The sequence below is a fragment of the Macrobrachium nipponense genome, chromosome 14 (genome assembly GCF_015104395.2).
Source record: "Macrobrachium nipponense isolate FS-2020 chromosome 14, ASM1510439v2, whole genome shotgun sequence".
NCBI lineage: Eukaryota > Metazoa > Arthropoda > Malacostraca > Decapoda > Palaemonidae > Macrobrachium > Macrobrachium nipponense.
In genome coordinates this window covers 79,818,452-79,834,564 of record NC_087207.1, presented here as the reverse complement: position 1 = coordinate 79,834,564, position 16,113 = coordinate 79,818,452, and the positions used below count along the sequence as shown (strand labels likewise).

General features: G+C 37.6%; 1 protein-coding gene across 1 annotated transcript; it reads right to left on the bottom strand.

The window, feature by feature from the left end:
* Window positions 1-15,340: 15,340 nt before the first annotated feature.
* Window positions 15,341-15,721, bottom strand: LOC135226285 (uncharacterized). Its single transcript, XM_064265727.1, has one exon. The coding sequence runs from the start codon at window positions 15,719-15,721 to the stop codon at window positions 15,341-15,343; it is 381 nt and encodes a 126-aa protein (XP_064121797.1).
* Window positions 15,722-16,113: the final 392 nt, after the last annotated feature.

Sequence of the window (16,113 nt, the reverse complement as noted above, 5' to 3'; positions counted from 1 at the left end):
TCAATATTGTCATTTTTTAAAAATTTCAAAGGCATTGTTGAATATATAGTCTTTTTTAGATTTCTTAAAACAAAACTCGATACCCCTGCCGTGCACTGTGACAGTGGTGACCTTGTATAGGATCTTAGAACTCTGTTGCAAACAGTAAGATTTATCAACAATTACAAAACAACCATAAATCATTCATTTAATTAACAGATCAGTTTTAACTTGCTAAAACTGAAATTTTACTTCCTATTTTATGGCATTTTTATGTCAGAATCTGTTGACTACAGCACACAACGGTAAGTAATATTATTTTGTATGTTATACTTTAATCAAGTGATATTTCGAAGTGCTACGTTTCATTCAAGTGTAATACCGAGTGCTTAAACTACCCGCTCAACCTAAAGTGTCAGAGTAGCGATCAGTAGCCTTGAGATCTGATTTACCATTTGCCGCTAACACTTTAAATTTGGCAAGTGCAATCATTGTGTTACTTTTGAGACTGTATGTCGCAGCTGTGTCATGATATAGGGGAATATTGATTTATTTCAGGGTTTGGGGCATGGGATTTTTTTTTTTTTTTGTTTTTTTTTGCTATTTCCCCCCCCTGCTGAAATTCATGATAACCATACGCTGTAGAAAATTCTTTTCTCGCAAGTCTACTCAGAAACTCGCTCAGTCGTCTAGATGTAACCTTATATTGCTCAGTGGCCAACTCACGAATTTGGAAATCATTTATTCTTTTCTGAACCTGTCTTACAATTTTGTTCTTGGAACTTAGCCTTGCAAATTTAGTATCATCACTATTGAATTGTTTAGAATTAACGTCCGTATCTTTTCACTGTACTGTCTTTGTAAATCCTAAAGGCAACAAGAGTAGTGTAGACCCATAGTGTATGAGAGTTTGTACCAAGCTCCTTTTGGCCAAATGCCCGGTTAAATACTTATTCATTCGAGTATTTACCTGAATTTCTGTTCGTCTCTATATTTTGACAGATCAGTGGCCTTGACTGTTCAATTTAAATACCAAGCCTAAATCTATCACTTTCTCTTCAACTTTAGCACAAAGTTTGACAAGTAGCAGGGATGCTCCTATTTATTCCTTATTTATACCTCAGAAATTTAGTTAACTTATTTCGGAATTAGCTAAGCAAATTATTATTACTTTATAAGAACAGTCCTATTTTACGTTTTTTGTTCTTATATTTATTTTTACACTTACAAACACTTGTTTTACTACAGCTAGAAGCAGAAACCTATTTAACCATGAGCCAAGACTACCTGAAAACTGATGACTCCCGTTTGAAATCTGAAACAGGTGTGTTTACCCAGTCCATTTGCAACACACTTCAGAGTCATGCGAGACTTGCCTGTTTGCTTTTGTTGTTGAGTGTTAGTTTCTGGGACGGAAATAATTTTTAGTCATATTTTCGTGTCTTACTCACCTATGTTACATATGCAATTTAGAGGGCCACCTGGAATCATTATTTGCTGGAATATACTGGTGTGAGTGCCAGTTACCTATCTTTGTTGCTTGTGCACTTGGACAGTGCCACCCAAAGCTTTGCTACATACATGTTGAATGTCTGACGACACTGTTGCATTCCATTGGAACTGCTGCACACCATTTTGGTGTGCTACTTGCTTACACACTTTGAGAGTGCCACTGTGCTCTGGGAAAACACATCATCTTTGCTCATCCGAGCAAAACCTCTGAAATAGGACATTTTGCTGCCTTCCAACACTAACCTGATGGGTGCTAGAGCCTCATATAGACCTACATACTCTAGGAGTAACGCACTTTACCCAGACCTGTCTGTCTGTTCGATGCCCAATATCAAAGTTTCATCCTAAAAATGAGTACCACCTTTGTTAACACTAACCTCACTCTTACGAGTGACACTTTAGTTGGCACACCTTCACTGTGCGTTATTAGGAAACACTGAGCGCACCACCAAGTGCCACTGCAGCTTTTGTTAAGCTTATGTCTTCCAAAACATGTCCACACACCTATGGGTGCCATCTAATCCTTTACATGCATTGGTGTGCCTGAGAGTACCTCACCTAAACCTGGATTGAGAATATTGCACTATAGGTGACAGTACTTGACTGAGGAAAAATTAAACAGAGTTTACTGGAACTCTCATTTCTATCTGTGGGCATTTCTTTTACATTATCCACGAGTGCCACTTCCGTTGGCACTCCTCCCTCTATGTCCTTTCGGGGACTACCTGTCTGCACTTGTGAGTGTCATCTGCATTCATTGGAACATCCTTATGCACTATTGAGGGCCACTAGAGCTTTGTTAAGCTTTGTCCTGTGGGATTTGTCCATATCCTATTGAGTGCCAGAGAGTGCCTCACACCCTGTTGTTGAAGGATTCCACACTTAGGTGCCATCTTACCTATCTGTGGGCAACCAAGAACAAAGTATACCACTACTACCCAGGTGGAAAAAGCTCAATGAAAGATACAAAGAACATAAGGAATAGGAATGAGAAGCCCAGAGGGGTCATACTTGCTTGCCAATCAAATCTAGACCCATTGGATATACCACAAGAACAAGAACTTTAACCACTAGATGGAATCCTTTCCTGCCTGAGAGTTCGCAGCTGTGATAGATAGATTTAAGATTGGGGATTTTTTCTATTATACGTCGAGTGCCCTTGCTTCCTACCTCCATGCCCAGCCGAGTTTCCTGATTAATAAGACTTCGCTGCCCAGATTTACTGCTGCAGCTGCTCAACCAAAGAATGCTGCTGTTTCTAAATAGTTCCTGTTATATTTCTGTAATCGGGCTCCACACAGAGTTGATAAATGCCCCAACAAACCTAAAAATAACCATACGACTCCTCCTGCCAAAAAGCAATCTGCAGAGATTACAAGCAATGAGGGCACATGTCAGCTCGATACGTGCACCATCCTCAGTATGGCAATCAGGACACAGTTAAATCATCTACGTCCACCATTGCTTTTGCAGCCACCCAAACTTCCCTCAGCCCTTCTACAGAAAACCCTATCAATGTGGCACCTCCTAACCACCACTCCCAAGGGCGCCATCTTCGAGCATTCGATGACACTGCCACACAAATATCCATCATAAGAGAGGACAGACTTCCTCATGAGGTTTAAGCAGACCCCCTTAAACTCATAACCAATGAAAGCATAAATGGCATTAAGCTAATACTTCCCACCTTTTGTTTGAGGTTCATGATGCCTCATTCGTCTCCAATCTACAAGTAGGCTGTTGTCAAATCTCTTACAGGAGTTTACGACCTCCTGCTGGGATGGGATACATCAGCCCCTGCTTACTCTAAACATCCCAGTAGGATATATAGCTACTGAATGCCTCCATCGGGGTAGAATATGTCTGGAGACACACTCCAGCCTCACTGCCAGTGCCACTTAGGCCTACTGGTCAGTGCCAGACTTCGTCCCCTTCAGATATCGAGTACTTAGCAATGCTCACACCCATGAGTGACACTGTCCTATTGCCAGTGACAACAAACCACGCCCATCTCCCTCCATGAGATCCCACTTGTACACACTGCTAACTTACTGCCAGTGCCACTTCAGTGCACTAGGCAGTACCATACTCTGTCCTGTCCAGATATCGGGACAAATTCCAAAGCACTCCCTTTGGATGGCCCTGCCTCAGTACCAGTAACAGATACCATGCTGAAAATCTCTTCCGGACACCCCTAAAGTGACACCACCTCCCTGCCAGTGCCACTTGTGTGCCCTGGGTAGTGCCAAGACCCTCTTAGTCCAGATGATGAGACCAACTATAAGCCTGGCCTTGCTAAACTAACAGTGTCAATACCACTTCGAGATTGACGTCCCACTTGTGAGCTTTCCACACCCTCAATGTTCCCTTCCTCACCATCTCTGCCATCAGAAGGAAGGGTCTTGATGGGGCTCTCTTCTAAAGCTCAGCTGGTGGCAGAGCTTAAGGAATTGTGCCAACAGTTGATAGATGTAAAGAACTCTTGCTCTGCTCTGAGTGTCGCAACAAAAAGGAAAGGTGGCACTCCTGTGCCCCCACCGGCACCACTGCATCATCAAACCATGAGAGACTCAATGGAGAAGTAAACACCCAGGTTGCCTATGAAAGCCAGTTAGTTCTCATGACACTGGTGCCAACCTGGCACAGTGCTACCCATCTTCTTGATATAGCATCGTAGTTCAGAGTCGGTTGTCCAGTCACTTACTTTACCTAACTCTTTGTAAATTGAAAATCTTCTTTCTTGTATTGGATCATATACCTTGTTTTGTTTTACAGTAATATTCATTTATGACTCAGTAGGAGTTTACTTATACAGTTGTGTTACATTACCTGTTCTGCGTTGATTGATATGCAGAGTGCCAAGTGCTAGATGTCATGACACAGTCAATTATAATACTGAGATTCCTGTATAACTCTGATGATCTGAGTTACCTGTCGAGTCAGGTTTCCACATTTACCTGTATTTGCTGCCTATAATAGAGAAAGCAATTAAGTAACCCCTGTGTGTCTAATTTTATCTTTTAGAAGCCTGAACCCTTTATGGTATCAAACCAAGTTCTGAAACTGATATTGACGTCTAAGGAGATGGAGCTTAGGCATGAGAAACTATAACTGGAAAATTTAATATATTCATGGAACTGTTTATCTTCATACCTTTCTCTTAGTAAGCACTTGTATCTTATAGTAAACCCGCCTAATGTGAATGTTCTTTTACCACCTTTGGTATCCCGACCTAGTTACCTTTTGCTTTTCTATACTGTTGCCAGTGCTGTTCTTTGTGTCAGTATTAACACAAACTGGGATGACAAAGGAAATGCAAGGTGAAAGCTTCTTATTCACCATGGGTAAGACATTTGTAGTTTGCATGAAATTTTTGATTTACATAGAGTATAACATATTGACAGGTATGTTTAATCATAAAGTAAATTTGCGAAGGAAATGAGTATTGCATGAAATTTAAAATGAAAGCCTGAATTGCTAGAAATAATTTTGATGCATCTTTTTGTGTATGTTTTATAATTTGTGCTATTTTGGAGAGAGAGTGAGTGATGCACTCATGTTTGTTTTCTGAAAAAGAATAGTAGATGTCAACAGCCATCTGGCAATCTAACATTTTCATAAAATGGGGAGGTGCTATAAGCAGCTTTCTGAAACTTGTGTATTTCTTTTGCTACTCACAAATTGAGAGAAATTACTAAGGGAAATCTCAAACTGAGGGAAATTTTGAGAAATAACTTAAAGGAAATTTTGAGAATGAGGGAAAATTCGTAATGTATGGAAAATCAAAAGAACTAAAGCAACTGCTTCATGTAAGGAATAATGGAAAACGAATCCATGTTGTTTTGATATATTGGAAAGCCAAGACATTTCTGACTTAGCTTCTTTCCCATTGTTTCCCAATAATGTCTCTTAGATGGAAAACACATCAAATTTCATTTGAATGGCTTGTCAAAATTGATATGTTGTTTGTCATTCACTTGTCATAAGCTGATAACAACCCTGATCCCGAGAAGGGACAACGACAGTTAAGGGACAGCTACCCTATTTCTACCATTGTAATGTTGTCCCAAGTCTAATTTCATGAAAGTCGTTAACAGAGAATTGCTCCTCAATTTGCTAGAATTCACACCTTCTCACGTGTGGTCCATCTGACATGACCTCTTACCCATTTGACCTGACCCTTTCCCTTGCCATTGTTGTTGCTGCATCCCGTGCTTTTGACTCCGCCTCTTCACACTTGCATTTCCGCCTACCGACCCAAAGCTCGATCTAATTAGCACCCATTGTACCCTTTCTTTCCATACTTCCTCTATCAGCCTTCAACGACCTTTCCACGTACCTGCAAAGATTAGCGGCAGTAATAAAAGGACCCAAGGAGATCACTCCAATTTGGGCAAGATGTTTCTGGAACCTCTTGAAATTGAGTACAAATAGGGCCTTGTATAGCCTACCAAATTGCATTCAGCCCTAGCCAGTAATCATGGTATCACTCCCGTTCAAAAGTGGTGTCACGTCCAGCAACCTCAACCATCTGCTCTAGCATACCTGTCTTAGTGATGAACATAACTAACTTCCCCTAATACTACGCTGTCCAGAGACTGGACTTTGTCTAGAAGTCAGACCCAACACCCCTCTTGAAGCTGTCATACTCTGAAATACTTGGGTGCACACTGATGAAGACCTGCTAGCGATCAAAGTCCTTCTGGTGGTGCCCTGGCTCTATCTATGCATGTCTCGTCCACATACTAAGATAATTCAATTGGAAGTTCTGTCGGCATTTCACCTACTATTCCTTTAACTCATTCTCTGTTTCGATTGTTTTTCATATTCCCACCCTTCTTTATTCTGTGTCCTTCAGAGACCCACGGGAATTAGTGTAATTGTGATATTCGTGGTGTAAACGTAGTATTGATTCATTGATGATTCATGTGTTTTGCATAATTTCCTATTTTGCATTTATCATTTTACGTAAGTTGACCGCCATTAGTATTTATGTTACAATGTTGCATGCTCTCAGATTCGTGTAGACCTTCCCGTTGTGTGACTCCTGTAAGTTCAACAGTGCCACTAATCATTTTCTGCCAGTGCCAAGTCTTGAGATAGTTTTCCTGAGATTTAAGTAGGGTCTTAGCTTGCTTACAGTGCTCCAGCATGTAATGTTGCTTATTGTTGTTAATTTTAAGGTCTAGATCCATTTTTTCATGCACCATATGTGATCTCTAGAATTGGTGGATTTTTGGCTTACAGCCCAGTGGCACATTTGCTTTTATATTGTGCATAGTTTTATTTTGAGTAATCTAAAAAGGCTGGCTCTATTCAACGAAGCCTTTTGGAATTGGAACGATAATACTGACTATGTGTGGCCTGCAACTATGATCAGATAAAAGAATAAACCTGAATACAAACTACTCAAATTACTTTCAAAGTGTTCCAGTGCCACAAAGCTAGTCAGTGCTCTTGTAATTTACTCTTCCGATTACCTTATAGAATTATATTTGTAAGTGAACACATCACCTTTCCCTGCACTATGAGAATATGAAAAGTGATTATTATTAAGGAAGCCACTGATTAGCTCTTGACTTTTGCTCTGCGAAGTGCGTAGGCTACCAACTTGATGTCTTACCAGCTAATATAAAAAAAAATTTTACAGTATAAAAAAAAATTTTCCAAAAGATTCTGAAAAGTGTATCATAATAGTGCAAAATTAGAATTGTCTAATAGTTTAAACAATCTACAGGTACAGTGAAATTTGGAAAAGCGATTGATTGTGTTCTGAATAAAAACACATGATTTTGAAGTTTATTTTAATAATAATCACGATCAATTCTTTCAAAGGGTCACCATAAAGCACACCATAGAGTAAAGTTCAAGTTAATTTGAAACATGTAAATAAATTTTGGAAATTCACATATACCTTGCTGGATGCGACCGTTTACTAGATAAATTGGTCTAAAGGAAGTACCTAAAATCGAGCAAATTACAGAAGTATAGACCAATGAGGTTGCAATATCGACAGCAGGGTATTACGAATACAACAATAAAAAATGTAGAGGGAGCTTGAGACATGCTTGATAGGCTTGGTGAGATGTAATCCTCGAAGGAGTTACAGTTCCTGGATAATGACGTCTAGGTTTCATCTACACTGCTAATGGCAGTTTTATTGACTCGGGGACACCTGGTCGCTAGTATGTGTTTTAAGTGATGGAATAGAGCAAATGATGGCAATAAAAGAAAGCTTTCAAAGGGAATTACAAAAAGTGTAATATACATATGAAAGTTACCAAATTATTTGGCTAGTTTCGACTTTTAAGCGGGTTTTCGTCATTATTACCCTATTTCATTCTTTATAGATGTCTTCTATCTTTACAGTTTTGCACTTGTCTTCATTCTTTACTTATTATTATTCATGTTTTAATATTTTCAGGCATTACTATTTCTATTTATTTTGTACTATTCATCGTGTACATAAAAGCATATATGGTTTCTCTCCTCGTTTTGCATAGAATTAATTCTTGTGAAAGTGAATGTTTATACTAATGCTTAATTACATTTATTTTTACCAACTGACTGTTTGGCAGATATATTTTCTTTTTATTCAGGATTTTATTCATTCTGTTATTCGTAAACCACAAATTCTTAATTCTCAAGTTGCAATTTCTCCATGAAATCGATTTCTGTTCAATTCTTTTGCTTCGATGTTTCTAAACTCGGTAACGCTCAGCCTATTTCCATGCCAACTCTCTCTCTCTCTCTCTCTCTCTCTCTCTCTCTCTCTCTCTCTCTCTCTCTCTCTCTCCTATATTGTCGATGTCGAATTATTGTCCATTTTTTCAATCCCTCTATCCACTTTCCCAAGCTGTATAACGACCTCTTTTATTTATTTTTTTGAGATTTTCTTCTATCAAAAATTAAGAGAATATATTTCATACACTATTTATTTAACATGTTTAAATGCCCATCAGCTTATGTCCTTGGTTATACAAACTGAATACAGACAATGATTTTGATAATTGGCAACAGGAACATGTTTTAAAATTTATATTACATGTCAGCAATTTTCTTTGTATTTCACTGTTTAAAAAAAGTCTTTTTCTTAACATCTTTCGTAACTATGGTATGACGTACAAAATCAATTAAATCTTGAGTGACCTCTAGAAAAAAGATAATACTGATTTTTACTAGAATAAACTTGCGTGGATGTATAGAAAGATTAAAATTAAGTGTTAAGAAAAGTAAAGGGATAAGTAAAGACCATTGCAGCAGAAGAGTATACAGAGAAACCAAATAGTTTTAACCTTAACTTTAATGGATAGATTTGATAGAAATATATCTGTTTGATTTCTTATATGGAAAGTAAATTTATAAGGTGTTATCTAAGTACTTTCTCTTCGTTTCAACTTTGAAAGGATGCTTGCTTTGCTGATGACGTGATAAAATAATTCTATATTTAGGCCTACCTTTCTGTATTTCTCCGCTTACGAAATAAACTGTACTGATAAATCCCTAGATCATTAAGCAATTTTCGATACTGATATCCAGAAAGATTTCTGATTCCTCATGAAAACCTTACTTGAAAGAATAAAACATTAAAAGACAAGTCACAAGCCATATTGTTTATACAACACGGATATGCATTGTTTGCCATAGCTTAATTACAAGTGCTTTCCTCAAATAAAGAGGGCATTTGAGTAATGATCACTCAAACATAAATAGAAGTTTTGTTCCTTTCAATTAATTTGTAATATTTTCGAGTGACATTCTGGATATAACTAAACTGGTAATCATTACCAAATTTATTTCTATAATCTTTCTTAGTATTGCGCGTTTTAGGCTCATGTTAAGAAACTAAATAGAAAAAACTTCCAGTAATCCAATCGTTGTTTTATTGTTCTGTCATTCCACATGAGAGTAGAAAATAAAACAATTCTTCCTTTTGTCTATGTTATGAACAAGAGGAGTAAATCCCCCCTTCCATACAATAATAAAATAATGATATACCTATTTTACTCGAGCTTCCACTCTATTATTTTTGGCACTCACTCCCAAAGATTAAAAATAGTTGATAATTTTAGCGTACTCCTGTTATTGCCTTGCCCTGTTTTACTTCGAGGTACAATTAAACATAAGTTTATTTGGCTCAATTTTCATTTATCAAACAATCAAAGCTTTTGGTTGTTTTTAATGTTTGTTGTTGAGTATTTGTCATCTTATAAGATGACAAATTTGGAAACTGTTTGTAAACAAACTCAGTTGTCACATTTGTTTGATTTTATTTTTTTTATATCAAATACCTTTCATGTTGACAAATGTATTTCTCTACGCCTAGTTTCACCTTGCATGGTCTTGTGGGGTTCTTTTCCAATATCAAATGTACAATTTAACTACTAATTCCCACCTACTCTTATTTCTCTTTCTTCATAAACTAGTCTAGTAACCATAATAACCAAATTATAAAAATGAAAAATACCCATAAAGATTTTCAATTCGAAACTAGCTAAGAAAGAGAACCAAATGAATTTATAACACTGTGGTAAAAAAAATTATGATGTACCTTATGCAATGAAATATTTATTGGAATTTACTTTAAATAATAAGAAAGATTTCTAACAGAGGTAAGAGAAAAATTGGCTCTACTGCCAAATTGGATCAAGCCAGTAAGATCGGCAAGTAATCAGAGCATCCTTTCAAACATATGCTTGTACATCACTGTCGTTACCAGATCCATTATGGTTTGAAACCTTATTCTCTCCACACATTCTCTAAAGGGGATCAAATTTTATGGTAAATCAATGTAAACGGGGCATCCAATTTATGAATAACCTTTGGACTAGAGACCCGTGGAGTGATCTGTTACAAACATGGAATTCTCTTTGCTGCCACCTATTTGCGCCATATGAGCCTTTGATTTTATTAACACTCAACTGGGGACGCATCTGTGAAGGCTATCAGGGACGAGCTCAAGTCCCTCCTAATGCTACAAGAGTTTCATGCAGAGAGCAAACTACAAGAAGTACAAGAAGTTAACCTTCTGGACCACATCTACACCAGCCTTCCCAACACCAACAGTACACCCATTGATGGACCTACTGAAAATAGCAGATTGGCCTCACAGCATACTACCTATGAAATCTACGAACCCATCTAAACCTTATAAAGGGTGCACCCCCATCTCATACAGCGTTCTCAGTATCATAAATTCAGGAAAACGGCCAGGAGACAAGATGACTACCAAATATTCATCACCGATTGTGACTTTGGCAGATTCTTGGCAAAAAGAGGGACATTCAAATTCATACTACACACATCAAATGATGGCTGCCAGTGCCCACCAGACACCAAACTGCACCTGCTGACCAGTAGTAGCATCTACTCCGTTGAATTAAAGAGCCATCTGAAAGTTACTTTCTTGATAAAGGGAGGAAAATATGGGTGGAATACACTGTTGCTAACCTCCGAATGTCTACTCTCTGACCTCATCAGGTACGGTGGGTTGCTCATAGGTATTGCTCATCACTACCTCCCAGGCCCGTCTCTCCTCCAAACATTCTCCCTCACACGGGCCCCAATTAACAGCCCGTCTCATGGCAATGTCTACAAATATATAGTCAATGACAAGGCATGCAAAATAAAACCCCATAGCTAAAGGTAATGCCAGCAGAAATTCAGTACCAGTAGTTTTGTGGGATGGTGAGGCCCAAGTCACCCTTTTCTCCAGGTTTAAGCTGCAGAATCTGCTGCTAATCACAGTAGACTTCCAACAAGCAGAGATCAGTGTGGTTTAACAACCAAACGGAAAAAAAAACAATACTTACGTACCAAATTAATTCATTTAAAGGGAACTTCTGGTTAATAACCATTAAATTTCGTCAAACAGAACTTTAAGAAGCTAAAAAATGAGCCATTGCTCGAATCAGTATGTAATCCCATTTTTTACAATTGAATTTCAAATTAATGCCGAAGTACTTCAATGGAGAGTGCCATTTATCCAGGATCCGACTATGTTGCCATCTGGTGGATTAGTAACGATGACGTAGTGTCGCAGTCGCTTACCACTAACAAGCGCAGCGAAGCACACGTATTGTATTCGCCTATACTTCTGGCAAGTGTCCAAAAGGCATAACATTCCACAGGATTCCGTCGAATAGAGAGAAATCAAGTCGTTGGCTGATGGCTCTTCAAAGGCAGGATATCAACATCAAAACTTTTTAACCTTCAACCTACGACGCAGACCATTGTCTGTTCGTACCATTTCTTGGCAACAGATATAAAAGATGACATTAGGATCAGGTTCTTAGGTATGGTTATGAAATTTATTTACGTTTTGGCAACTTATTTCCCTCTGAACAGACCACAGTACCGCATTTAAACTGAAATTTATTCTTGTCAATCGCCATGTGCGTGGTGCCATGGGGTGAACGGCAGTTTTCTACACGTGTGTGTGTGTGTGTGTGTGTGTCCATGAATTGATGAGGGCCTTCATTTTGCCCTTTTTTACCAATGTAATTAATAGGGTTTTAGAATTCAAAGCTGTATGCCTAACTAGGCCTACTTCAGGCTACTTCTGTATTTACCATTTCAATCATATATTTTCAGCTGACAAATACAAACCAAAAAGGATATTATCTGAAGATGTTGTACCCTCGGAATAATTCCGCATGTCTGACTGAGCCTACCGCGACATGATGTGACGCATGACAGATGAGCCACACATAAATGGCGGCGCCCTTGGTGCAATAGGAAATTGGTTGTAAAAAATAAGAAAAAGCCCCTTTTAAAAGAAGATTTCATCAGGGAAACTGAATGGATTAATACTACACATGGAACAGCTAACATGCAACCAGAAGTTCCCCTTTAACGTAAAATGTCTGCATTCATTTTTTTTATTTCTGTTAAAAGCAAAACGTAACAGCTAATGATCAGTCTGGTCAATAACCAATTAGTAAAAAATATATGTCAAATAATGTAAGTGGTAAATGCATGCACTCACGATAAGACATTCATTGAAATTTTTTTTCCATCAATACGTCAGAACAATGGCATACAGATTTTCAATTAAACTGATGTTTGCATATAATTGTTTATTGCCATCTTTTTCTAGCGCACATATCAATATTTATTTTCATGCTGTATTTTTTAATAACCATATATCTCTCTCTTTAAAATCCTTTGTTTTTTTTATACATAAATACGTATTTGCATTAAATTCCTTGCTTTGTGCAGTTTTACTTTTTCATAGCTTTCACAAGTGTTTACCCAAATATGATTATTTTTTCATCCAAGATATGTCCGTAATTCTTTGTCCCATAGCATTTTTTTTCCTATATCAATGTTTAGCTATACACTATGTTTTTAGTGTAGATGTATCTACGTCGGATAAATTTCCCATTGGTATGGATTATCGCCATGTTAATTGCACATTATATTGTTTTCTTTCGTCTCTCACCGTATATTTATACATCATTTGTTCTTACCACCATCTTGCGCAATCAGTTAGTATTCAGAACACCGCTTCATAACGGAATGGAACGGTCACAAATGGTTTTGCAACGATTTGTGACCTTTCCATCGTATAATTTAAGGTACGTCATTTGCGTTTACTTTTAAGAACATTCTTATATCCGTGACCAATCGCCACAACTACCCAAGCACTAATCGAAGAGTCACCTAAATTCGTTGTTACTGTCATTATTTCCAGTGTGTCATGGTAGGTCCTAAATTCAAACAGGTATATTATTGCAAAGTAGTCTATGCGTTCTCCACAGGTACCCATTTGCTTTTTATTTATTTATTTTTTAAATTTATTTTTTAGTTTGGGGGTCAAATGAATCACTGAGACTAAGCGAGCAAATTTCCATTAGCACGCTGTATGAAAGGCTTACAAATTACAGAACGTATGAAAGAAATGTAAAGGGTTAGTAGAAGACTCACAGGAAAACAATTTTGGAATGTGCAAGTTTAGTAAAATCACTAACTTGTTAACATAATAGTCCTTTCTTGGTAGATTGTAAATTACTGTTCCCCTTATTCTTCCTAAGAAACACTTTCGACTTAGATTGAAAGAGTTGAAATTTGAAAAAAAAAAATATTTTTAATGTACCTCTTAGGTAAAAAATATTTTCTTACATATTTCCGTAATAGCATTCGTAGCTGCATACCGTATCTTTATTACTGATTTTAACAATATGTTTGAATGACTCTAGTTTGTAATTAGAATGTATACGACTGTCAGTTCTTACTGCAAAGAGGGAAATTTTTTATCTTGCAGAAAAAAAAAGAATGCAGAGCTGAGTTTTAGTTTTATCATTCTAGCAACACCGCAGTCTTCGATACTATTTACGAAACATTGGAAGAAAAGAAATTCTCATTAGAACCAAGTGAAACGCGTTTTGCTTGTATGCTTTTCATTATGAGTCTTCTATAGTTTCATCATTGCACGCCATAACATCTTGTGAGGCGCAATTCGACGACAGCTGCAAATTCTCTCCGCTTTCTCAGCCTGTTTGAAGTGTCATTTACTTCCTAGAATTTTTTACGAATGCTTTCGAAATTGATATTCTTATGATGACACCCGTCTGGTATGAGGAAGATCTTGCAAGAGACTCATAATTATACTTTCATTAATATTCAGAATCTGTGAAGCATGAAGCATGTTACCAATCTGGTGCACTCTAATAATTTGTTCATTGGATTAGATAGTAATATTCTCTATTTATCTATATTTTTTCTACATTCTTATTTATTTTGCATTTGATAATAAAGGAGTTTTATTTTTTGAAGTTGATAGTTGATATCGAAATTTATATTGTACATTATTTATTTGCGTTTTCTCTCAGTTTACTATCAAGCCAATCAGAATTTTACCCACTTGATCTGTCTTGATGACTAATTAACGTCGTAACAGCGATTGTCTGTCATATAATTACTTTTAAAACTACTTTTACATATGCTTTTTAAAGAACTTGATGATATTCAACAAAAGTTCTTGGTGGGAAAATGAATCATTATTTATAAGAATTAAATAGCTTTACCTTCATATTCTGTGGACATCTTTTTATTTTTCTCAAAAACTGTTGTTCAAGTAGCGAGTTCGCTGGAAGCGATTGGTAACTCAAATAGATATTTATTTTCTACTAAAGTAAAAAATCGTTCAGTCTATCTGTTTAAAAAAAATAATTCCGACGTTACCCAAGAACGAAAGTCAAGAAAGAGTTTAGTTTTTATTTTATAAGAATGTGATAATTTTTTCAAAATTACTTCCCTTAGATTTGCTATCTCAATCGCCAAATTAAGTGAGTTCTAATTAAACTACGATAAATATTTCCTTAGTTCGTTCACTCGATACTTTATTCAAAGAGATTTTATCTTTTTTATCAGAAATAAAATATCATCCGCTCATCAAATTACCTCTTTCTTCCCTCGGCATCTTCCTCCTCTAAATTTCTTCTCTGGCACCTTCCTCCTCTCTCTGTTTTCTTTGGTACCTTCTTCCTCTTCCTCTCCCTTTTTTCTCTGGCACCATTCTCCTATCACTTTCTTCTCTGTCACTTTCCTCCTCTCCTCTCCCTTTCCTCTCTGGCCCCCTCTCCCTCTTTGTCTGTCCACCTTGCCACCTCCTCCTCTCTTCTTCTCTGTCACCTTCTCCTCTCCACTCCTCTTCTTTTCTTCTCTGGCACCTTCCCCCTCTGCCTTCATTATCTGACACCTTCCTATTCTGCCTTTCTTCTCAGACACCTTCCTCCTCCCCCTTTTTTCTTTGTCACCTTCCTCCTCTCCCTTTCTTCTCTGTCACCTTCCTCCTCTCCCCTTTATTCTCTGTCACCTTCCCCGTCTCCTCTCCCTTTCTTCTCTGTCACCTTCCTCCTCTCCTCTCCCTTTTTTCACTGGCACCTTCTTTCTTTTTCTTCTTCTCCTTTCTTCTCTGATACCCTCCTCCTCTCCATTTCTTCTCTATAGCAACGTCCTCCTCTCCTTTCCTTTTTTCTCTGCTAACTTCTTCCCCGCCTTTCTTCTCTGGCACCTTCTTTCTCCCTTTCTTCTTGGGCACCTCCTCCTCTCCCCTCCCTTTTTTCTCTGGTAATTTCTTCCCCGCCTTTCTTCTCTGGCACCTTCTTCCTCTCCTTTTTTTCTTTTGCACCTGCTTCCTCTCCCTATCTTTTCTGGCATCTTCCTCCTCTTCCTTTTTTTCTTTGCAATTGCTTCCTCTCCCTTTCTTTTCTGGAACCTTCCTCATCTCCCTTTTTTCTTTTGCAACTGCTTCCTCTCCCTTTCGTTTCTGGAACCTTCATCATCTCCCTTTTTCTTTGCAACTGCTTCCTCTCCCTTTCGTTTCTGGAACCTTCCTCATCTCCCTTTTTTCTTTTGCAACTGCTTCCTCTCCCTTTCTTTTCTGGCACCTTCCTCCTCCCCATTTTTTGTTTTGTTTGGTTCTTTGACACCAATTTTACCATTTGTATAAGAAATGGCAGTAGCATTAAGAATATTTCAGAAATTTCCTAGCTGTTTTGCGATTTCTCTCGTGAAAAAAAACTTATTTTCTAGTGTATCTACCCACGTTTTTCATGAATTCCTTGGTTGCGCATGCAAATGTAAATAAAAAAGGTAGACTCATCACCAGAGTTATTT